The following is a 25,966-nucleotide window of genomic DNA, read 5'->3' as shown; positions in this document are numbered from 1 at the left end:
TTCCTAATACGATATTAATAATATATTTTTATATTTACTTATGTGTTTATGTATATTTAGGTATTTATATATTGATATACACACAAAAATAGTTTTCACTATTAACTACAACTAATTAAGTGACAAGAGCTGAATGTTTTCTATAGAATTTAGTTATACACACTGTCGGTTATGTATAAAAGGCTGTTTTAACTGCACACTCAAGTATTTGTGTTTTCTCTTTATTAAGAATATGGATGGATGTTACTTAGTACCACCCCGAAAATTAAAAATCTTGAAACTAAAACGACCAATACTGAAGGTAAGAACTAAATTTGCATCACGTAGTAAACTAACAAAACTATGTTTATAGTCACAAGTCTCTTATGTCAATATTTTAATAAGAAATAAATCCTATATATTATAAAAATAAACATGACACATAATGTTAAGAATGTGCTATAATATTTTATCAGTGATGTGTTGTTCATAACCATTTTGGTGTTTGCTACATTTGTTATATAATTACAGAAATAAATGAATTTTTAAAAATATATTTTTAGATTTCCATGTCAGGACTGACAGGAACTGGCTACCACACATTTCTAGTTCACTGCACAGATTTCTCTTAGGAGAACAAAGGACTAAAAGAAAATTTATTGGAGTTATATAATCCAAATTCTTTAATGAGACTCTTTAAAACACCATTTCTGCAAGTGTTTTTAACTTTGTAGGTGGGAAAAAAATCAAGAAATGCATACATTTAATCTATAGGAATTCACAGTTAGTTTTTCTCAGTTCAATCTATTGGAACACTCTATGAAAAATATGAATTATGATTGTGAAAATTTTGTACTTGGGAATTTTAGTTTATTAGAATAAATTGGAATATGTTAACATTACCATATATTTCTGTGAAGAGAAAGCTTGAATAGGACTTTATGATTTTAGGTTAAAAGTTTATTGCCTGTGGTTAGATACTGGTCATAATTAGTTTTGGCCAGGTTTTTAAAATATCAAATGAATGATTTATGAACCAATTAATATTCATGACACTGATAGCCATGTGCTATTTTATAGTACAGAGGTACTGAAAAAGTATATAATCTTGCAGGACAAATTAAAAAATGTATCACAATTTATAGTTTAACAGAAAATAATGGTTAGATAGATGACAGTCAGAAAGACAAATAAATAAATACCTTGCCAAATAAATACCTCAGACAAGAAATATGTTCAGTGGTTTAAGGAAGATCCATTTGTATAGCCTCCAGGCATAAAGAAAAGGGTTAATGGGTGAAAAGAGGTTTTAACTGAATCTTAAAGCATGAATTTATATGTGAAAGGAAAGTGAGGTCTTGATTTGTGCAAAGAGTAGGAAAAGTAACAGAACAAGAAAAGGATACACTGCTTGGGGGAAGGCACATGAGGGTTTCAGAAATGAGCAGACTTGGTTAACAAATCTTCAAATAATATCTTGAATTTTGTGATCAAAAGTGTAAACCTTATTTTTGTATTTCCTAGCTCTAGCCCTAAATATATTTATGTAGCAATGTTATAGGATTAAATCCTTGGCTCACAAACTCTGAGTGTATATGCAGAATTATTTGACTACAAGATGATATATGGAAACAGTTCCAACTTGTAGTGAGAGGACCTAATCTATGAAGGATCAATAGATATGAAAGAGAAAGAGAAATAATAAAAGGCAATCAATAGGCTTTTTAAGATCAATAGGTAAATATTACAAAAGAAATAAGGTTTGTTGCCTTCCTAGTCTCTATGGGGAATGTAGATTGAGACTTGAATGAAAAATGGAAACTTCGAAGATGATATAACTATTTCAGACTTTTATAGCAGGAACAGAATGAGAAGCAGGATGTTGGCAAGGTGGATCAAACTTACAATCCCTGTTACTTGGTAGGCAGAGATAAGATCCTGACCCTTCAGATCAGTCCTGTAAAAAAATGATCGAAACTCTATCTCAAAAAAAAAGGAAAGAAATGGCAATGCACCCCTGTGGCCCAAGATATTCAGGAGGTGGGGGTAAGAGGATAACAGTCTAAGACTAGCCCAAGCAAAAGTTCAAGACCTGTCTGAAAAACAAACTAAAGCTCAAAGGGCTAAAGTTTAAAATAAATATGATTTTCTGATTCTGGTGGCTCATGTCCGTAATCCTAGATACTCAGGAACTGAGATCTGAGAACTGAGATTTTCTGATTCTGGTGGTTCATGTCTGTAATCTTAGCTACTCAGAAACTTGAGATTTGAGGCTTTTGGTGCCCACCCAGGTGGGCACAAAAGTCTATACGTCTCTTGGCTCCAATGAACTACCAAAGAGCCAGATGTGGAGCTGTGGGAGAGCCATTGCTCTGAGTAAAAAAGCTCAGGGACAGTACGCAGGCCTGTAGTTCAAGCCCTGGAATCAGCACACACAAAGAAAATAAAAAATATAATTACTTCATTTGCATTTTTGTGTTTAATTTCTTTTGAAGAATTAGGAGATGTCTATGAGCTGTATTGATGTTGCCTATGTCAGAACTTTGCTCATTTTTTATTGCACACTAGAATTTCCTTGTATGAATATTCTGCCATTTCCTTTTCTATTTAGCCATTAGCAGAAATCTTGGGTTTTGTGATTTGGAACTATTATGAGTAGAACTATTATGAACAGTCTTTATGGATATATTTTTCTTATTATGGATAAATGCATAGAATTGGAATGTTCAGCCCTGCTAAGTGTGTATATAACTTTTATAAGAAGCTATCACCCCATTTTCCAAAAAGTCTGCATCAGTCCCATCTATTTTCCACCCTCACTAATATGTAGCCTGACAGTCTCCCAAATTGTAGATCTTATAGAGGGTAGGAAGTGTTATTGTACTGTTGATTGAATTTACATTTTTTTCATGGTTAGTGATGACTAGAGACGTTTCATTTGCATTTGTACATTGTCATATATGGAGAGTTCATGCCTATGCCCATATTTTGAATAGTAAGTCATATGTTTTCTCTACATTTTCTAGATACAAGTCATTTCTCAGAAATTTTTTAAAATCTCACATCAGATTATACTCCATCTTGGTTTTTGGACCCTTCCTTTCTCTTCTTTGTTTTCTTTAGTTCCTGCTCTGAGGATTCCAGATGTTTCCACCACTCAGTGCTGTTTTGCACTGATCCGATCCCCTGTTTATTTTCCATTGACGGTTTACAGACATTAAAGAGGGCAACTATGTGTAGAGATGGAAAGTTTTATGAATAATTTCCTCAGTTTCTCTCCTCATGTTTTCTGGCATGTATTCTCCCCACTTTATGGAAACTTCATTCATAAATCTTATTAAGCAGTATGGCCATTACTGTCTACAAGAGACAGGGGTAGAGAGTTAGTCCTCTTTAGTTTTTGTTCATATTGTTCTGAATGTTCAGTGATAACTGACCTCAACAATGTAAGATTAGGTGAAAATACAATTATTCCAAGAGCACTGAGAGAGATTTAATCTATCCCCTATTAAAATGAAGTGATCTTTGTTTCCATTAAAAAAAACAAACAAACAAAATACGTTCTGTGCATCACAACAGAGGCTTCGAATGGAGAATACATTATTTCTAGAACCAAGACCACTATTTTTCAATTTGAAAGAAAATCACGGTTCCCAAAAGGCACAACTTTATGAAACATATTGTTTCTAAGAACACCATGGTGAAGAATAATAAAATAAATGGTGTGATGTGTACAAAAACAATATACATTATGAAGGGAAGAAAAGTAGTGATAAGATGTTAAATTACTGGGACTCAGTGAATGAATTATACAAGAAATTCATTGAGCAAAGTGAGTTAAATTTATAAACTATATTTCTGTTTCATTATCTCGTATAATCAACTGTGCCATGTTATTTTCTCAAAAGGAAGTTTCATGTTTCAGTCTCAACAAAAACTCATCTCTGGCTTAGAGCCAGGAGGATCTCAGTTTTTGTTCAGTGATTCTCAGACAGGAAGCTGGACTCAAGGACATATTGAAGGACAGTGAAATTACTGCCTAAGCTTAATTCTCAAAACCTCTGACCATTTGTGCACAGGGCACATCATAAGGAGCTTCATAAATCTATGTTCAAATAAAACAATTCATTACATCAAAAATATCTTATACAACATCTTACCAACCCATTCATTTATCAGCTGGGAAATGTGATTTCTAAACACTTAATAAGTGTTCATTAAAGATACATAGCTGTTTATCAGTTAAAAACAACAAAAAATCATGGACATATAGTGCAGTGACCTTGTGATACCATACTGACACCTTAAATCTGTGAAAACTGGAAAAGAAATTAAAACTTTAAGTTATGCTGTGCTTGCACTAGAATACAAACAGCAGTAACAACTCAGAAAATCTTGTTCTGTCTTGTCCTATTTACTATGTCATGTCAGAATAGATTTTTGTGCACTTTTAATTTCATATTATTTTGTTCCTCCTACTTGGCTATTCATAAAATCTTAATCCTAAACCATAGTGGTGCTATGGAAATCAATTATTCACAGAATAAGGCTGAAATTATAGTCAAGAAAAAGATAAAATGAGTCAATACTATGCTACATTTGGTTTCCCCTACATTTTAATGAAGCAAAATAAATATTTGGATTATAACAGTATCTGCCTGTTTGTGAAATGTGCATTGAAACCTTCTTAAAACCTTGCCTGTGGGAAAGTTCTTTCAACATGTTTGAATGAGAGATCAATTTGTAATTTTTTTTAACTAGCTTGTTCTTTGGTCCTTTTGACTATTATTGATTTAAAAAATGTGAGTGAATTAAAGAGGAAAGGTAGAATACATCACACCTGATATATTCTTAACAAATATCTGATTTTAGGATATGATCAATGCAAACTAAAACACATTTGAATATCAGTAGTGATACTGTTTTATCAAATATTCAAAAATAAGCAGCAGGGGAGTATTATGTAATATATTTTAAGACAGCTTCTCTTTATACTTCTGTTCTTTAAAAATAGTAAAACAATCTTCATAGTAAAGATTACACTTCATAACTGGGGAAATAGAATATAAATTTAGCTCTCCCACAAAAGAGCTCTGTGGACATGAACATTATATGACTTACCTAAGACTTGATTTCTTCATCTATAAATCTCATTTCCTAAGATTGTCATGAGAGTTATGTAAAAACATAACATCAAATGTGCTTAACTTTGAGCTACATAGTAAGTTCAAAGCCAGCGTGGTCCACATAGCAAGAGCTCCACACCACCCCCCCCCCCCCGCCCCAAAAAGAAGGAAAAGACAAAAAAGGAAGGAAAGAAAACAAAACAAAGCAGCCAGGTGTTGGTGGTTCGTGCCTATAACCTTAGCTTACTCAGAATGCTGAAATATGAGGGTGCATCCTGGGCAGAAAAGTCCACGAGACTCTTATCTCTGATTTGTCAGCAACAAGTGAGAAATGGAGCTGCATCTCAAGTGGTAGAATGAAAGAAAACCTTGAGCAAAAAAGCCGAGTGAAAGCTTGACGTCCTGAGTTCAAGCCCTAGTTTCAGGGGAAAAAAGGGAAAGAATAAAGGAATGAGGGAGGGAGGGAAAAAAAAGGAAGGAAGGAAGAAAGGAAGAAAGGAAGGAAGGAAGGAAGGAAGGAAGGAAGGAAGGAAGGAAGGAAGGAAGGAAGGAAGGAAGGAAGGAAAGATGGAGGGGAGTGAGTGAAGACGACGTACTTAGCTTAGCCTACTTCTGACTCGTATTAATCAAGAAAATAAAAATCAATACGAGTCATGAAATTGTTGGTTAATGGTATACTTATATAACCAAAGAATATTTGGTAGAATGAACTTTTATTCATAAATGATACACATATCTTATTTTCATAAAGACTGTAGCTGTGGAGGAGGATACTTTCTATAAGATAACATTTAAAAGGCATGTAAAAGAATGCAATTGAAATGATCTTGAGGATGCTTCTTGTCTCCGTGGCCTAACATTGAAACAAGAAGAAAGTCATTTCTCTGTACTCTGAGGTCAAATGAAATGAGGAAACTATGTTGTTTTCATTGACACACTGAGATATTTTGTGTCTCCCATTTAAGATCAGTGATTGCCATTATGATCCAGCCCTGTAGAGTCTTGGGAGTCAAAAGGATTGAGAGTAAGCACTTTGGTGGAGTTTCATGAACAACTTTGCTCTGCTTCTGCAACCTTCAACCAATTCAGGACATGCCAGGATTAGAGTCACTGAGGCACATCGGACTGAGTGGATTTTATGATGAATGTAGCTTGAATGCTGTAGTGAGAACATCAATCACGCTTCGCATGAGACTCCAATTTTCAGAAATGGAAGATAGAAAATGAGGTTATTATGAGGATGAAGGAGACTTACTTGCCTTTATTTATTTTATTTTTTTTCAGCAGGAGAAACTCATTCTGGATTGAAGGAAGAACTTTTTCAATGCATGAGTGGTTGAATGCTATTTATACTGGACTATGTGTGATCTCTTTGAAGGACATATTTAAAATATGCTTTGGAATCACTTTTTTTAGGATTAAAGATTTACCTTAAAAATGAATTAAATACTGCCTGTCACTTTAAAAAAAATGTTCTTTTTTCAGTGTTCATTCATAATCCTAGGAAACATGTTGAATTTTGAAATCTTTTTGAATGCTTTATTTGGGTTTTCTGAGTTCAATTTTATTTGGTATATTATTAAGTCATCTTCAATGTTTATTTTAGGTTTTTAGCTTTTTTGAAATTTTACTCTAGAATTTGTGTGTATGTGTGTGTGTGTGTGTGTGTGTGCTGGAATTAGAATCTTGAACTCAGGACCTGGGTACTGTCCCTTAGCTTTTTTTGCTCAAGCTTAGTACTCTACCACTTGAACCACAGCTCCACTTCTGGCTTTTCGGTGGTTAATTGGAGAGAAGAGTCTTTCCTGCTCAGCTGGCTTCAAACTGCGGTCCTCATCTCAGTCTGCTAAGTAGTTAGTATTCTGTAATTTTATGACCTATTGATCAAAGAAATTTAAGACTATTCATACTAATAAAGCAGAATATTTCTTTTCACATATTAAAATCATCAAGGTATATTGCTCTGTACGTAAATGCTGATACTTTCTCGGTCTATTGTACCTTCAGAGGTGAACAAAGGCATCTTCTTTGGCTACCCCAGTCGCCGCCACAGCTGCTCTCAAGTGAACATACCAGCACCATGTGTCACCAAAACGATTTCACACATTGAAGAAGTGGAGTCAAAAATACAGAATTATTTGAAACAAGTAAGGGCCTATTGAAAAATGTGAACAGTTTTGTAAATTCTCTACAGCCAAGTGATGTCTTGTTTAACAATCCTGGGGAATTATTCTGAATTCTTTGATAACTAGTAGAGTTTTCAGTTTTCCTTCAAATGTATAATTTGCTAAACTAGACATTTTTGACAGTCTCATGCCAAAAGGGTGAAATGACCTTATTAAGTGGACGTTCTCCCTATCTGTTTGTTCTTTTCCAGAGACAATAATGCTAGCTAGTAATTTCCATAAGCCAACTTGTCTAATAAATAGAATTTACATCCTATTGGGGACACAACCCTAATTAAATGATTAGCTAAGTAAATTGGTACATATAAGGACAGTTTGACTGTTAATGAGTTATTATGCTCTAAATAAATACTTAACAGGTCCATTGAAGGAGAATATCACCATTATCATCACACTCTGTTTTTATGTTCATTTGTTTTTAACATGTCAGTATTTTCCTTCATTGTCATGAAGGGAATTCAGTCTTGAAAATACTTTTGCCAATAATTTCAAAAGATGGCTTAGGAATGATATAAGAAAACAAACTTTACCCTATCTTTCATGAAGATGATATTTCTAAACAATGAATAGTTAGGCTGCCTGGCGGATGAGTTTATGCAAGGACTTGTGATTTTTCTTCTCCTTTAGCATGGCTACTGGGTCTGTCTCAGAGAACTTCCTAAGGGCCACTTATTATTGGTGCCTCTTTTGAGAGCTGCTTCAATATAACCCTTAAGATCATGGACTATTGTATGATTTTAGATGGCAATAGAGAGATAAAGAAGTGTGTGAGAATAAACGCCAGCATATCCAATGTCCTCAAGGTGTCTTAACCATTATTATTTTCACAGTATTACTTATTGTTATCCCATCTATTGCTGTCCCAAATCATAATAGTCCTTTGGAAAATACTTTTCAGTTGATAGGACTGTTAGGCTCCTGGATTTTGAAGAGTACTCTAAGGAAACAGAAAAGAATGAACCTTTATTAATGAAATATGATGTACATATCTTACCTAGTCTAGTTAACAATTACCCATGTTGCTAAAAAATGAAAGAAGTCATAGCTCTTTTAGTAAACCTTTATGACAGCTGCTATTAGTTGAAATCATGACAGAAGTTACTATATTTTTTTCTCCTAGACTTCCTAAGATTATGATTGAATGCCTTGCTGTACTTAATTGATATATAGGGAATAGTGACTTAACATAATTCAAAGCCACAGGCTGGAGTGGGCCTTATGAGCACATTCTATTATCATAGCCTATATCCTCCAGCAGTCCTACCAGGGGCTCCTACTGGTTGAGCAACTGCTAAATATCTCGAATAATGGGCAGCTAAAAGATTCACTGAGATAAAATAATTTACAAATGATCTTACGCCTTGTCTTCAGAAAAGCTGAAAAGAGCCTCTCTTATAGAAATATATAGTGGGCCAAATGAATAAATAGGAAGCTCAAAGACCAGTACTGGGGCTGACTGGTTTAGTGTTACATCTAGTCCACAGCTCATTGCCATGTACACCGTAGGTACTCAATAGATACTCGTTGAATTAAAATTTAGTGAGGATTGAAGTCATAGTTTTCTTTTCCAGATATACCAAATGCATCCTAGTCACCTAAAAAAGCAGCTACGATGTTCCAAACATTTGCTATTTTGAAGGCATTCAATAATCTATTTTTATATTGTCTTTATATGAGTGCAACTTTACCTTTATTTACAAGAAATGTCAAGTCATTAAATCACTCAGCTAGTAATCACCTGAACTGGCATTCAGATTCAGTTCCAAGTGGAACCCCCAGTTCCCTCATGTATAGCCATTGAGGTTTTTGCTATAGTATCTGAATGTTCAGCCTAAAAGAAAACTTCCTTAAACATCTGGAGCCAAATGAAACCAAGCAAAACTTACCTATAACTATGCCATAGCTTTCCCAAAAGCTGGCACCCTCTTCCTCTACAGCGTTGCCTCAGATTTGTGCCATGCCCCTTGAAGTTTACACATCTGCAAGAGGTGAGGCCAGTGGTTTTCTAGGCTCTTTAACTGAGTATGTGTCTTGCCTCTTGTTTCATTGTTTAGAGAAGACCTCACTGGTTTCTTTAATCAAACCCATGTAGATAAAACCTTACGTATTAAACACAGTGCATTAGCTCTGTACAAATAGGGCAAAATAAGTTGAACATTTATAGACCAATGTATCTCATCACCACTTTCTTGATGCCTGATGCTTTTCCTTTCTCTCCTTGGAACATCCTTCTTCCCTGATGCCACATAGTCACGTTGAGAAAACTTCTCATTTGCCCGCATTTCTTACCTCCAAATCATAATTATTTGCCAATAAATAAATTCAGGATTTAATTTCTTAAGTTTTGCATGAGGTTGATTTGTTTGTCAACATGGGAAGTGAAATTGTTCCTCAACCAATTAAATTGGGCATGTTGTTTGATAAATGTTGTATATGTTTCCAGATTGATTTTGACTTGAATGGTAGAGCTATGGCATGCTCTAAACTGAAAGTAAATTCAAGGATATGAGTGTTCTTTAAGAGAAATGGTATTCAGTACTTACATACTATCTCTACACATGTTTAAGATATGAGAGGGGATTTCTACCATGACATTAATTTTATCTTAGTTTTCAGTATTGAAGCTCGCAGGTTTTATGAAAACTTCCTTCAGAAAAATAATATTTAAACACATAATAGTTTGGTGAGAATTTCTAATGAAAGTATAAAATAAAAAGCAGACTTAATGGGAATGTTAAGTGTATCAAGTAGCAACTTCTAGGTTTAAAATTATTAACAAATGAAGTATTTTATTTAATGCAATTAAAAAATGAATATCAGATTTGACAGTTGTTGCCAACTAGTTCCTGTTCTGCTCCAATGGTAAAGCTGTAACTCCTCTAGAGAGAGAGAGGCTGAGATAATAATCAACTAAGACATGCCTGTGACCTTTGCAGACCCTCCTCACTCCTTGCTATCTAACCTAAGAAAAATGTCTGTACCCCTAAAGATGTCTGAAAGATGTAGTAAAGCGCTGCCTACCCATAACTGTCATTGATTGCTTTTCTTTCTTTCTTTTCACCTTATCTCTTTCCTAAGCATATAGGGCCAAGTAGCCTGACCTGATAAGTAAAACTCCTCGAGTTTGGGGCAGGGGCTTCAAACTCTTGTTCCATACCTACTCAGGAGGCTAAGATCCATAAGACTGAAATTTGAGGACAGCCCAAGTAGAAAAGTTTTCACTAGACTCTATCTCCAAAAGTAGTCAGTTAATAAGACTGGAGGTATTACTAAAGCTGTAGAGTGCCATCTTAGCCAGACTCTGAATTTATAACCTACTACAGCTGAAGGTAAAGGAAATGAAAAGATCAGGTTGAGAATCTTTTCATTCTATATAAGCTTATATTTGAGTTTGTACCACCATAAAATATTTCATTCCGGGATGAATTTCTGTTGTTTTTGTTTACCCACCTGCCACCTGTTTGTGCCCGTTGTAAAATATTATTAGTTACTTAAGCTTTGCTTTGATTCCTCTAGGCCCATAACTTCTGAAACTAGTTTTGTTCCAAGACCCATATCCCAGGAATTCCACATATCAGGTTCAGCCATTTGACCCAATACCAAATGAAGAGATAAGTAAAGGAGAAGAGCAGAAAAAGGAGATTTATTCTATGGCCTGGGCCACTGCAGAGAGAGAAAACAATTCAGTCCATCTACATCAAGCTTTGGAGTATAGACACAAACTTTAGGTTAAAATAAAAACAGACTTTGGGCAAGGAGAAGAGAATATGCATAATTATTAGGCAATCCTCATCATTATATGGCCTGGTTGGTTATTATGGCAAGGTTCTAGAGAAGTAGTCATCACTGTCATTTCCAAAGAGAACAATAAAGAAGTCACTTTTGTCTGGCTGTGGCCTGACCAGAGGTGGCTCTGCTGTTCCTCTCTCTCTAGCCTTTCTTGTAAAGATGCCCTCCTCGTATTCCACAGCAAATGCCTTAAAAATAAAGAGATATAAAAGTGGGGGGAAAGGGCCACTGTTTATAGTTAAATTGTGGTCCCAAGTCTCACAAAAGTTTCTCACATCATACAAAGCAGCAACTTATTTGATATATCTTCCTTTAGCCACTCTCGTTTGTTTTGTTTGTTTTTACTAGATTTCTAATTTCTGCAAATGTCAATTCAAAGTGAGTTTTTTGTGTGTGCTAGTTTTATAGCTGTCAGTGCTTTTCAGCAAAAGCAGTTTAAGTCTTTGTTACACTTCCATGCTTGACCAACTTCTACATCTTAGACATATCTCTAATATGATTAGAGACTTATTCCTGCATTCTGGGGATGCAACATAAATAAGATTTATATAGCCCTTCCATTGTTTATTTGATTATCACCTATTTATTCTCACACACTGCCATTCCTTAGGAACTCCACAGAGAAGCATTAACCTGTCCTGAAAAAATTTGTCCATTTGTCTCCCTTAAATAGTATTTTGCTTTGCTTTGCTTTGCTTTCAGTATCAATTCAGTGCTCTCATACTGCAATTTGGAAGTAGTTTCTAAAATATATATCCAAGGATTTGATAATTCCATGGTTCTCTTTTTTGGTATGTATGTGTTTAATCGGATGTTGGTATAGCATTGAAGCTGAAACTGGGTTTTTAGACCCCTGGCCCAAACTCTTGGGATCCCACAAGAGGTCTAGCCACTTGCCACTACATGCTATATAAAGAGCAATGGTGAAAGATATAGGAAAGAGATTTATTACATGGCATCCTTGGAAAGTCAGAACCCACCTTTGGGGATACAGATATTGACTCTGGGCTACAAAAGATGAATTGAACTTAGGAGGAGGGAAAGCTAAGCAGAATTAAAACAGTCACAGGTATGGCATGGTTGTCCCTGGTAGTGGATGTTATGCACATTTGGGCTGCTTTCTTCAATATTACCCAAAAAAGGAATTGCCTAGCTCACAGTCACTTCACTTTTTGCCACAGTTGCTTATTGGTGAATCCTTTTCTGCGTGGAACCTATGGTGATCATAAAGGGACTGCAAGAGGAAATTGCTCAGATCCAAAGTGGAGAGCTGAGTGCCCAACTTTTAGTTAACTCATAGGCCCAACAGCAACAGCTTTAAAAAAAATAAATTGTTATTGTAAAGTTAATGTACAGCAGGGTTACCGTCATATAAATCAGGTAATGAGTACATTTCCTTTTGAAAAGTGTCATCTCTTCCCTTGCTTTCTCCCAAGTTTTCCTTCCCAACAACCTCCTACAAGTTCATTTTCAACATAGTGTCTAATGAGTGTCACCGCTGCATTTGTTCACCCTTTGTCCCACCCCTTTTACCCTTCTCACAGTAGATGTCCTTACATACAAAGACAAAAGCTACAGAAAACAAAAACAGCAACAAAGGAGAAAAACAAAACAAAAGGCAAATTAACAAAAAAATTATTTTCAACTTCTTGAAGTTCATTTCGATAAACATCATTTTATATGATCATATGCTCATAGCTATTGAGCCCTTGTGAGCCTCTCCTAATATCCTCCTTTGGTCTCACTGTGTGAATGTCTAGAGTCCTGTATAATTTATCATGTCCAAGTATATTTTTTATCTTTTGCCAGCCAGTGTATTTATTTGTGCATTTATAGGTACATTTTAGTTACAACAAATAAGGGAAACCATGCAACCTGTTTCTTTGTGTCTGGCTTACAACAGCAGCTACTAAGTCACCTCTGACAAAGAAAATTGTATATATTTAGCCTCTAAGTTCAGAGCACTTATGAGAACCATAACATTGCCTAGATAGTGCTTGTGCTTTTGGAAATTTATGCTTATTACAGCGCTGAGATTTTTAGAACATATCTGTAAGACATAATGCCTGACAAAGAAAAGGATGAAAACTAAATGCTTGTGAATTTCCATATAATTTTGTGTTTATCAAATCTTTGGGAATTAGCAGCATTTGTATTGGTTCTTAATGAACGATTTAGAAATGAATAGATGAGAGTTGAAAAAATAGCAAGTAGGAGTAATAATTACAGGTAAGTAAGGCAGTTTGAAGAATATGTACAAGTTTGGGCATCAATGAAGGGTATAAAACTTGACCAAAGTACAGTGAGTATGTGAAATAGAAAACTGATAGTTTTGTGAATGAGTTTAAGCTTAAGTGAATTTTACCAATTGTATTTTTCATATGCTTTAAATTTAATTCTTATCAAGATCTTTTGTTTTGTCAGTTTGAAACTTCTCTCGAAGAATGGTAAGTAATATTCTTGCTCCTTTTAATACTGAGGTTTTTGACCATCTCTAATTGATCAATTTTATTTCAAAAAGAATAGGAAATTGAAAGTAGGATTGTTTACATTAACTATTAAAGCACTTTTTAATATTAGAATCAGGATTGAAAGTGATAGAATAAGGATCTCTAAGGCTCCATTCATACAGGAAACAACTAAGAAGTTGCAAAAAAAACAAAATAAAATCAGTTTGAATTAATGTTTGCAGAAATCTGGAATGTAGTAGAAAATAGAATTCTAAAAGAAAACTTAAATATGCTGCTGTTCTGCATAGGAAAAGCCTTGTAGCATATGTTACCTCCGAGTCAGCTTTCAGATCCCTATCCAAGGTGGCCTGGAAGAGAATATCCCAAGTTTACGATGTTTATTGTTAATGTCAGAGGAAGAATAGCAAACTCCTTAGCAGGGAAATGTATATCAGAATTTTGACCAGTCTGATGACCTCATGAGTAGCTAACACAAAATTACCTTTGTTTTGTTTGAAGTGAACCAATCATAGATCTGGAAGCACGTAAAGGCATTTACTTGTCAAATCACAACAGATATAATCACTGAAATAAACATACTAGGCACATCAAACAGAACTAGAAGAACAGAGGTATGGAGGAAGGGGTTTCAAAGCTTTCAATACATAAGAAAATACACTGTATTTTTAAAAAATAGTTAAAAATGAAAATTAACATTCTAAAAGAAAGATAATCACAGAAAATAGGCTTTTCCACATAAATGGTGAAACAATAAGGATAATATGTTACTATTTGAAATAGGAAATTGAGCCACGAGCCAAGTGGCTCATGCCTGTAATTCTAGATACTCAGGAAGTTGAGGTTTGGAGAACTACCATTTGAAGTCTGCCCAGGCAGAAAAATACACTAGACTATCATCAATGTAACCAGCCCAAAGTACTGGAGGGTGTGTGCATGTGTGTGTGTGTGTGTGTGTGTGTGTGTGTGTGTGTGTGTGTCTGAAGTGGTAGAGGACCAGATGTGAGCAAACTGGTAGGGGAGAGGATGAAATGCTATAAAATAAGTTTGACGTGATATCATGTAACAAAAGAGAATGTGAAATTTTTCTACTAATTGAAAAATAAAGAAAATTGATGCTATTTTAATAGCATCAGCTTGTTAATATACTAGTACTGTATCGCTAAAGAGAATAGATAAATGTGACTTACGTTATATTATTTTTATGTGTGTAAATCACTCTCTTAAATAAGTTGTAATAATTATTGAATAAAAATTAATTTGTAATTGAAAGTATTTTTATATTAAGTCTGATTTTTTTAAACTTCTATCAGTGAAAATTTTTAAAATAATTTCTTAGTTTAGAAATGTAGGTGAGAAATATTTTATAGTACATTTAGAAAGACACTTTAGAAGGTGAATAACATTTTAGTTCAGGCATTTTGTAAAAGCTTGTTAATTTAAGCCTGACATGATAGTTTTTATACTTTGTCATATATATTGATTTCCCAGAAATTGTTAAAGTGAAATTAAAGAATATCTCCTCCTAATTCAATTCTTTTTCTTATAGCAACATTTTTAGCAAGACCAATTTCTTTACACAAAACTGACCAGCTTCTTCGGTAACACATTTTTAGTTTCAATTCTTTTATCACTAAATGCAAATCCTATTTACAATTAATACCCACTAAATATTTAAATATCCATTAGAAGTTTCCTATATTAGTCCCTATGTAGTAGGATTACCAGATACGCTAACATTTAAAATTCCATGAAAGAGTATCACCTTAACTACACCTTTCCTTTGCAAATTGTCTCTTTTATTATATAGGGAAAGAATTGCTTCCAGAAAAGACCTGAAGGAAGATTTGACTATTGTCACACCAGTGAAAGTGTGCAAACCAAAAGACAAAGGTGAATTTGTTCTTTGTACTTAGCTAAAGTGATTATAGTCATCGCATATTGAGTTTTCATTTAATTTCTTTCTAAATTTCACTGTAATTATGCTTATGAGTCTTAATTCTGTTGAGTACTGAATAGACATAAGTCTTCTGTATCATTTAAAGCATCTATCCCCCAAGTACTTACAATGACCATTACGTGCCAGATGCTAGTCTAAGTTTTTCTGTATGATGATCCTTACTAACTGTATTTCAGAGCTGTTGAATGGAGCTTTTTGTAACCATCTGTGCATTATCCTTTATCTGTCCAGCTGGGTAGCTAGTAGTCCTGTATCATCATAGAGCATTCAGATGAGGCCAGTGAAATTGTTTCCCTCCCTCCCTTCCTCCCTCCCTCCCTCCCTTCTCTTTTTCTTTCTTTCTTTTCTTTTCTTTCTTTCTTTCTTTTCTCTCTTTCTTTCTTTCTCTTGCTTGCTTTTTTCTTTTCTTTTTTCTTTCTTTCTTCTTTCTTTCTCTTTATTTCTTTCCCTCCCTCCCTTCCTTCCTTCCTCCTTTCCTGCTTTCCTTCCTTCCTTCTTTCTTCCTTTCTTTTCTTCCATTCTCTCCTTCTTTCCTCCCTCCCTGCTCCCTCCATCTTTCCCCTTCTCTTCCTCCCTCCCTCCATTCCTCCTTCCCTGTTTCCTTCCTTCCTTCCTCCCTCCTTTCCTCCTTTCCTTCCTTCCTCCCTCCCTCCATTCCTCCTTCCCTGTTTCCTTCCTTCCTTCCTTCCTCCCTCCTTTCCTCCTTTCCTTCCTTCCTTCCTTCCCTCCTTCCTTCCTTCCTTCCTTCCTTCCTTTCTTCCTTCCTTCCTTCCTTCCTTCCTTCCTTCCTTCTTTTCTCTCTCTGTCTCTGTCTCTGTCTTATAACCCCTTGATTAAAAATCTGCCTCCAAATTCCATAATCAACATTATAATTGTATTATAATAACTATAATCATATATAAATTTATAAGTAAATTTAAGTATATTTATAAACATGAAAATATATAATATATAAAACATATTTGAAAGAATACAAAACAAATAACAACGGTTTCCTATCCCGTGGATGGGAACCAACATGGGAATATGTGTTTCTATTTTAAGATATAACATGTCCAGAATTAAAGGAAAAAATGAAAACACTGCTGTCAGAGATTATCAAACTCATTCAAAGTCTTGAAACTGACCGGGCCTTAGCAGAACTAGCTTTAAAGCAACAAAAGTCAAGAAGGAAAAGGATTAGCATGAGAATTGACTCTTGGTCTATCTGGAAAATTCAAGAACTTCCATTAGCTGTGCAGAAAGGTAATTTTCAATATTGCCATTTTCTTTTTTAGAAGAGCACAGGCAATCAACTATAGCTCTGAATACAACAATTAACTGAATGATTTCAAAGACTGTATTTTTCTTACAAACCAGGAAACTTTGGACTGATGGCATTAATTGTAATGTTCTGTCCACTCTGCAGAGCACACCTGGGTTTGCTGTCATTGTAAATACCATGAATTCATGATACCCCAGGGACATTCAAATGTATAGCACATGTTTCTTGTGATGAAGACAGAATTCTAGTTATTAGACATTTAGAAATTTAAAATAATTAACAGTTGGCATTATTTAGACACATTTTTAACCATATGAAAATTGAGTTTTAGGTGTCATGCTGAGAACTGGCATCTGGGAATTTAGAAATAAATTTACTGTAAAAAGATATTCTAGCAGGAATAGAACTTTAAAAAGTTATCTGAGTCACACAGAATAATACATGTTTAAAATGAAAACGTTGTCTTTTAGACCACAGAGTGAAGAATCTAAGGTAAAATTTATAATGTAATGGTAAAGAATGTTTAGTTCTGTACCTATCAAAACATTCCTGATAGGTTGGAGGCATGCTCAAGTGGTAGAACTCTTGCCTAGCATGCATGAGGCCTTGGGTTTAATCTGGCTTTATATGTGTGTGTGTGTGTGTGTACATATATATATAATTCATAACTGAATTATAAACAGTATATATAAAGAGAACTACAGATGTATTTCTTTGATGAACATTGATGCAAAACTTCTCAATAAAATTCTGGCCAATCAATTTCAATAATTTAAAATATATACATTGTAATCAAATAGGATTCATTCCAGGGATGGTTCAATATACTCTAGTCAGTAATGTAATTCAACACATCAGTAGAAGCAAGGACAAGAACCACATAATCATCTCAATAGATGCAGAAAAGGCATTCAACAAGACCAACACCTCTTTATGATGAAAGCTTTAGGAATCCATGGAACATTCCTCAATATAATAAAGGCTGTATATGACAAGCCTACAGACACCATTATACCTAAGGATGAAAAGTTAAAACCATTTTCTCTGAAATAAAGAGACTCTTTGTACTGAAGGCTGGCACTGTACACAGAATCACTTCTGGCTTTTTCTGATTAGTTTATTAGAGATAAGAGTCTCATGAACTTTTCTGCCCAGGCCGGCTTTGAACCATGATCCTAAGATCTCAGGCTTCTGAGTAGCTAGGATTACAAACATGAACCACTGGCACCTGGCTTATGTTTATTTTTGAAGATGTCTTTCTTGTTTTTTTGGTACCCAAATCTCATTTTGTCCTTATCTTTCTCCATCTAGAACATGAGGCCTATATGAAAGATACTATGGAATTACGATGGCACCTTCAAGATAAAGGCCATCAAGCAGAATATCTTAGGAAACGGAAGAATAGGTTTGAAGAAGCTAATGCAAAGATTGAAGAAGATATTAAACTAATGGTTGAAGGTTCTTTTCTTCTCAAAACAAAGCAGGAGCAGGAACATGAAGCTCTCAAGGAGCAATATATTAAAAAATATGAGGTAAATGAGTAAATGAATAAGGGATATGTATTTTACCTATTCTTATTTAGTTATGCACAATATTTCATATATAGGAACATATTTCCAGTTTTCATTTTTACTCAAAATTGACTTGCTATTTATGTTAAGATGACAATTTATTAAACTATGCACCTTATAATTTAGTGGTAGTCATTTTAACTATATCTATTTCGCATACCTTTATACCTATGAGAGTTAATATAATTAATCAATCTATTAATCAAATTTTGTGACTGAAATAGCCTAGCATATATATATATGCATACATATGTATATATACACATATGTATATCATATGTTTTTCAAGTTCTGGGATTGAACTTAGGGACTGGGTGCTGTCTCTGGGTTTCTTTTGCTCAAAGCTAGCACTCTGACATTGGAACCGCAGTGTCATTTCAGGCTCTTGTGTATTTTATTGGAGATAGAGTCTCAAGGACTTTCCTGCCTGGGCTGGTTTCTCTGATCTCAGCCTCCTGAGTAGTGAGGATTATAGGCATGAGTCACCGGCACCCAGAACTGGCATACATTTTTTCTGGGGGGGGGGGGTCCGGTCGTGGGGCCTGAACTCTGGGCCTGGGCGCTATCCCTCAGCTCTTCAGCTCAAGGCTAGTGCTCTATCACTTGAGCCACAGTGCCACTTCCTGCTTTTTTGTTTTTGCTTATGTGGTGTGAGGAATCGAACCCAGGGCCTCATGCATGCAAGGCAAGCGCTCTACCACTGAGCCACCTTCCCAGCCCACTCGCATATTTTTTGTGTGAATATTGGGACACAAAATCAAGGCTTCATGTTCTTGTTTGGATTTTTGCTTTGTTGTTCTTGTTGTTGTTAGTGTTGGAGTTCTAACACTTGAAGGACATCTTCACTTTCTGGCTTTTTCTGGCTAATTGGAGAGAAGAGTCTCACAGACTTTTCTGCCTGAGGGGGCTTTGAAATGTTATCCTTAGATTTTAGTCTCCTGGGTAGCTAGGATTATAGTCATGAGTCACCTAAAGACTGGCAAAATAGCCCGACATTTTTAGTGCTATAATTGAATTGAAGGAGAATATATTTATGATATATCATTGATGAAGATAAATGAAAGAGTTTTTTCTGATTAACTAACATTTACTATGCTCTTATACTAGAGAAAAATAGTGTATGCACATGTGTCACAAAAAGAACAAATTTAAAATTTTAATTATATCAACTGTATAGAGTTTTACTTTAATAGACAACTAAATAATTTCAAAAGTGTACATTTAAAACTAAAATGATACATTTTAAGGTCAAATATAGAAACAAAGGGCACATGTTTTCTCTTATAGCTGCAAGTTAGTTGTAATTTATAAATATAAGTAAGCATAAACAGAGCCATTTGCACATGTACACAAACATTTTAACTGAAGTATGGTTTATGCAGGGGGGAATTAAAATAGTACAATTCCTTAGAAAACTCATAATCTAATGAAATGAGTGCCAGGAAGCTGTAACTTGAATCATGGTGAGGGTGTAGATGAATGAAGAGAAGAAAGGGAGAGAATTCAATCATAATATTCACTGTATATTCTATAAAGCTAGCAAAATAGAAGGAATGGGTTGGGTTGGGAGGGCTAGGGAGAACAATAATCAAGGAACATTGTGCTAAGAAACTTACATGATGAATTGTAACCCTCTATAAAACTTTTTACAGATAAAAATACCATTTAAATAAAATAAGAACATATTAATGAGCAAAACAATATTTAATATATATAGAAATACATATGTGTATACATAGACATATTTATGTATATATAGACATACATATGTTTGGATATAGATATAAATATTTGCTGTTTAACATACAGTTTAACCATATAACAATTTAACAATAAGCAGAAACTATTCCATGATGAAAAAAACTTTCATCCTTCATGAAAGACCTTATATTTGACGGTGTATAATAATGCGATTCAATCTAGCCTATAAAGAAAAATAATTTCATTATTGTTTTAAAAACTCAGTCTATCGAAAAGAAGAAAAAAATTTAATGAGGCTGAGATGCTTCAATATCATCATCTTTTGCAAATTGTGCACAATTTGCTAAAATACATAGAGAGACATCTAAAGATTTTATGTGACAAGGACTATTTAACAATTATGCTTATCTTTCCCCTTCTCCCCTAATCTAAGCTCATGTCTGTTTGCTGAAGGTGGCTGAAGTTAGGCTGAAATGTGCACTTTGCTTGTTCCTATTGTTGCCCATGCCATGTAATAAAACCTTTCAGCCCTTCACCATCATTTACCTCCATATATTTTATGTTGAGGCAAGTGGCCCTAGATCTCATGATGAACACCAGATGTTTGGGTGTGGAAGCAAAAACCCAGATCTCAGGGGTATAAACATGTAAACTTAGTAATTTGGGAGATGTGAAGAAGGATGGAGAGTTTGAGGCCAGCCTGAAGTATGTGGAGTACCTGTCTTAAAAAAAAAAAAACAACAAGCAAACAACAACAACAACAAACAGCCTGAGAGGGAAGATGATCAGGAGGGGAAAAACTGGGAGAAAATGAAGGAGAGGGTGACACTGTTCAAAAGAAATGTACTTATTATCTGACTTATATAACTATATCCCCTCTGTACATCACCTTTACAATTGAAAAATTAATACAATCTAGCATTTGACACAGAACAAAAATTTTTAAAAAGAGCCAAAAGCTGGTAAATACAAATAAACTTCCTGTAAGTAATAATAATAAACTATATCACAACAGTTTCTAACATTTGTATTAATCATTGCAATGTTAACATCATTTCAAGTAACTGTGATGTAGAAACAAATCAGATAACTTTGATACCTGCACCATCGAGACTATTGCTGCTCGATTCTCATAGCAAAATTATGGAAACATACCCAACAATAGATGAATGGATCAAGAAATTTCATATACATGAATATGTGAATTCATATATATGAATATATGTAGGAATATATTAACATATTATCATTTTATGAAAATTGTGATTTTTTTCATCCATCAGGAAGAATATTATTTGTTGAGGTGGATAGACTTGGAAAAAATTATGTTGAATGAAGTAAGTCAGTCTCAGAAAGACAAAGGATATATGTTTTCTAAATTATATGGAAGTTTAATGTAAATTATAAACATACATGAAAACACATAGGGCCATATATATATATATATATATATATATATATATATACATATATATATATATATATATATATTCAATCAAACTCCTTAAAGCATAGTATAGATAGGGGTGGATTCCCATGGTATAACTTCTTTGAAGAAGTAACAGAAAGTTTAAAACAGATGGAATGAAAACCAGGAAGCTGACACATGCTTTGTTTGAGGTATATGGTTTTTAAGGTATATGGAGAGAGGAATGGTGGGCTAATTCATTTTTATCAATCAATTAAAATAGATGGAAATGGAACTAGGTAACTTGAGGGAGTGGGTGGGGTAAGGTTAGATAGAAGGGGTAAATGATGAGGGGGTGACTCTGATCAAGATACGTTGTACTCAGACTGACAAGTTGTATTGAAACCCCTTTGTACATCTATTTAAAGATAATAATTAATTTTACAACCTATCATATATTCTGGGAGGAAAATAAAGAGACCATTACCTCTTTGTGAGAGACATTTTAAGATGAAATATTTCCTGTACTATAAAATTTGTGGAGGAAACATTTTTTTTGGTCAAGTTGAAAAATAAATTTAAAGGAAAACATGTTGAAAAGCATTTTGGCATTTAATGTTCTTCTGTACTAACATTCTGTTGGGCTCTTCTGAAGAATAATTTGACAACCAATATTTATGAAGTCCTTACCTTGAACTTTTAAGAATGCATTTGAGAGCTGGACATCAGTGGCTCATGCCTAGAATCTTAGCTACTCAGGAGGTGGAACTCTGAGCATCATGGTTTGATGCCAGATTGGGAAGGAAAGTCAGTGAGACTCTCATCTCCATTAAACTATGAAAAAAATAGCTAGAAATGGAGCTGTGGCTCAAGAAGTAGTGTGACAGCCTTGAAGCAAAAGAACCGCAGGGACAGAGTCCAAGCCCTGATTTCAAGACCCAGGACTGACACCAAAAAAAAAAAAAATCAGGGGCTGGGAAGGTGGCTCAGTGGTAGAGCACTTGCCTTGCATGCCTGAGGCCCTAGGTTTGATTCCTCAGCACCACATAAGCAAAAAGAAAAAAAGCCAGAAGTGGCGCTGTGGCTCAAGTGGTAGAGCACTAGCCTTGAGCTGAATTGCTGAGGGACAGCGCCCAGGCCCAGAGTTCAGGCCCCACTACCGGACCTCCCAAAAAAATCAGACAAGGGCCTAATATCTAGAATATACTTAGAGCTCAAAAAATACTCAAAAAGTAAATTCTCACTGAGATAAAATCCAATTAGAACTTAAAGACAGATTTCTCAGAAGTAAGAATGGCAAATAGGCCCATGACACAATGCTCAATAGCTCTGATTCTAACAGAAATACAAATCTAAACAACACTGACATTTCACGTTACTTCAGTTCTGATGGTCATTATCAAGAAAGTAAACACAGAAAATACTGGCAAGGACTTGGCCATAATGGGTCTCTAACACAATGTTGATTGCAGTGCATGCTTATTCATCCACTCTGGAAAACAGTATGCATGTTACATAGAAAAATAAGCATAGAACTACCCCCATGACTCAGCAATCTCACTCCTGGGCATTTATCAAATAGAATACAAAGTTATAGCAAAGTCATCAGCACAACCATGTTCATTGCAGCACTATGCACCATAGCCGATGTATGGATCAGCTCAGATGGTCCTCAGTGGATGAATGGACCAAGAAATTATGGTATATATACACAGCGGAATTCTACTCATCCATTAGAAAAATGATATTGTATCATTTATAAGCAAATGGAAAGTCTTGGGAAAATTAAATGCAGTAAGTGAAAACAAGAGAAACAAAAGTTTCATGGTTTTCTACATTCATTCATGGTAGATAGAATGTACCTATAAATCTACACGTAAACACATGGGGATGGGCCATATGCAAATGATTACAAATGAATTAAATGAAGTATAATGGCCTCCAAGGAGAGCTCAGTAGTATAATCTTTTACAAGATTACCAAGGGGAGAGAGGTAGGCAAATAAAGAGCAAAAGGAGGTAGATAATACAGTTAATTCATTGTTTTTGATACATTGTTTAGAAAAGTATGGCAATAAGTGGGTCAAAGGGGGGGTGAGAATGTTTATGAATAGAGTGTGTCTTGATCAGGGCAACTGATCAAGACGCACTCTATTCATAAACTGTTTGTTATATGGCACCTCTTCTGTGAAAATACTTAAAGATAATAAAGTAAAATATGCATTTGTAGAAAATATTAAAGATTAGGCAATTTTCATATAAGTTTCTTACCATAATAATGTTTGCATTCTGTTTCCCTCAAAATGTTGTGCACATCTTGTTGAAATAAGGTACTTATGATTGGTGACAAACTGTGTAATGGATGATATTATGAACTATGTATCATATAATGTAACGATGCAAAAATAGTGTGATTAGGATAAATAGATAAATAGGGAGAAAGAAGGGAGAGATGAAGAGGGAAATGATAATGTTTATATTTATTAATGTAGTTGTTGAAAGAAAAAGATTTTAGATACTCTAAGCTATTAATAGTACTAGTACAGGCAATTTATTAATTTTATGTTTGTTTTGATGTTTTCTGCCATAAAATATTAATTACACAATAAATATATAACAGTGCACAATGTTTTGTAGGTGAAAATTTAATGATTTTATTTTTGGATGTGCCAGCCAGGCTATTAAAACAATTAACTTTTATACATCTTTACAATTTTTGTCTATAGTGGTAAAGAATCCTATATATCAACTCTGTTTTCTCAGCAGTAACACTTTAGTATAATAATATGAGAAGAAAATGTATGTTAAGATCTTTTTATCCAAAATATATGTGTTAATAAAATTATTTCTTTAAATTAGCCACGATGAAAATACATATATTAACAAAGATATTTATCATTTCTAGGTATTGGAGAAACTTAATAAAGTTAATGTAGAACTCCAAGAATCTAAAAAAGAATATGAACACTCCAAATTGGAGCTTGAAAAAAAGAAAGTAACCATGGAAAAATCTATTGCTGATGAACAATTACACATGGAGACCTTCAAGTAAGCACTATCCACATTTCTTCTTATAGCATTAAGAAGGTATTAATGATACTGGGCCCTGGTTTCTCACATCTGTCATCCTAGCTACACAGGAAGCTAAGATCTGAGAACAGAGGCTCAAAGCCAGCCCGGGATGGATTTATAAGACTGTTTATCTTTTACACTGGCAATGCCACACTTTTTTCATCTCTGTCTTTTATAATAATTTAAGTAGTAGGTAGAATGATTATTCACCCTTTTATTCTTCAAACTCTATTCAAGTTTAGTAGATTAAGGAGACTGATGAAATTTAAACTACCAGTGAAGACAAGTATGATATCACACACACACAATGATAACACACACACACACACACACACACACACACACACACACACAGAGAACATGAAGTGCAGGGAAACACAGCATGACTTGTCAGAATTTTAGAAGCTAGGGAGTCAATGAGAAAAAGGCCATCTCAGTCTTGAAAATTAATCTATTGCTTTGGTTCTGTTCACTTATTTAAGATTAATCTTTCTGTAAGTGACATCTTTGCTTTTTATCTTGAAAGTATATTGTAGAATTGTTAGAATTTTAGAGTTGACAACTCAGTCCCCTAGCATCAAGCCGTGGAGTCTAATTTAGCTCTGTTATCATCATTTTCTGATGAAGTTAATGTTATCAACTTCTAATTTTTTGAGGATTTATTTTTTTCTGGGTTATGGGACTTGAACATAGGGCCTGGGTGCTGTATCTGAGCTTTTTCACTTAAGGCTAGTACTCTACTGCTTTGAGCCACAGCACCACTACTGCTTTGAGCCACAACACCACTTCCAGTTTTCTGATGGTTAATAAGAGATAAGAAATGAGAAGAACACAGCTGAAATAAGGAAAGCAACTCCTTTTGTAAGAGCCCCACAAAAAATAAAATACCTAGGAATTAACTTACCTAAAAAGCTGAAGGACCTCTATGATGAAAACTTTAAAAACCTGAGAAAGGAAATTAAAGCAGAACTTAGGAAGTGGAAAATCTTCCCGTGCTCCTGGATAGAGAGGACTAACATCATGAAAATGGCAACACTGCCAAAGGCTAGCTACAAATTCAGTGCAGGCCAGCCCAGGAAAGGGTAGTTTAAAAACAAGCATCCAAGCCAGGGACATTATGGTGCACACTTGCTTCCACATTGATTTGCAAGATTTTATTACATATTTTTTTCTCATGTGCTAGATGCACAACAAAAAAGATGTAATAATAGAGGAAGAACTACTTGGGAAGTAGAAGGTTTCCTGTGAGAGGAGAGGAACAAGAGAGGAAAATGGGCATGCAAAAATATGATTAAAGTACACTATATACATATATGTCATAATGAAATTCATTATTTTATGTAAGCAATATATGCTAGTTAAAAAGACATACGTTTCAAAATAAGTAAAATATTTTCTAGACTTAATCTGACAATAATTTGGAGTTATCTGTATTATTTTCTG

The 25,966-nt window shown here is 34.5% G+C and overlaps 1 protein-coding gene across 1 annotated transcript in view; it reads left to right on the top strand.

Annotated features, from left to right (window-relative positions):
- The first annotated feature begins 240 nt into the window (after positions 1-240).
- Ccdc178 (coiled-coil domain containing 178) overlaps positions 241-25,966 on the top strand; it is a 265,422-nt gene continuing 239,696 nt past the window's right edge. Inside the window, exons 1-7 of the mRNA XM_042675000.1 lie at positions 241-301; positions 7,113-7,252; positions 13,505-13,527; positions 15,359-15,441; positions 16,553-16,753; positions 18,084-18,304; positions 24,357-24,499. Of these exons, the coding sequence (XP_042530934.1) occupies positions 241-301; positions 7,113-7,252; positions 13,505-13,527; positions 15,359-15,441; positions 16,553-16,753; positions 18,084-18,304; positions 24,357-24,499 (872 nt within the window). The remainder of the gene's footprint in view (positions 302-7,112; positions 7,253-13,504; positions 13,528-15,358; positions 15,442-16,552; positions 16,754-18,083; positions 18,305-24,356; positions 24,500-25,966) is intronic.

This window comes from Dipodomys spectabilis, unplaced genomic scaffold, assembly GCF_019054845.1.
Source record: "Dipodomys spectabilis isolate Male_0828 unplaced genomic scaffold, ASM1905484v1 ptg000024l, whole genome shotgun sequence".
In the NCBI taxonomy this organism is placed as follows: Eukaryota; Metazoa; Chordata; class Mammalia; order Rodentia; family Heteromyidae; genus Dipodomys; species Dipodomys spectabilis.
This window is presented reverse-complemented; position numbering and strand designations above follow the sequence as displayed.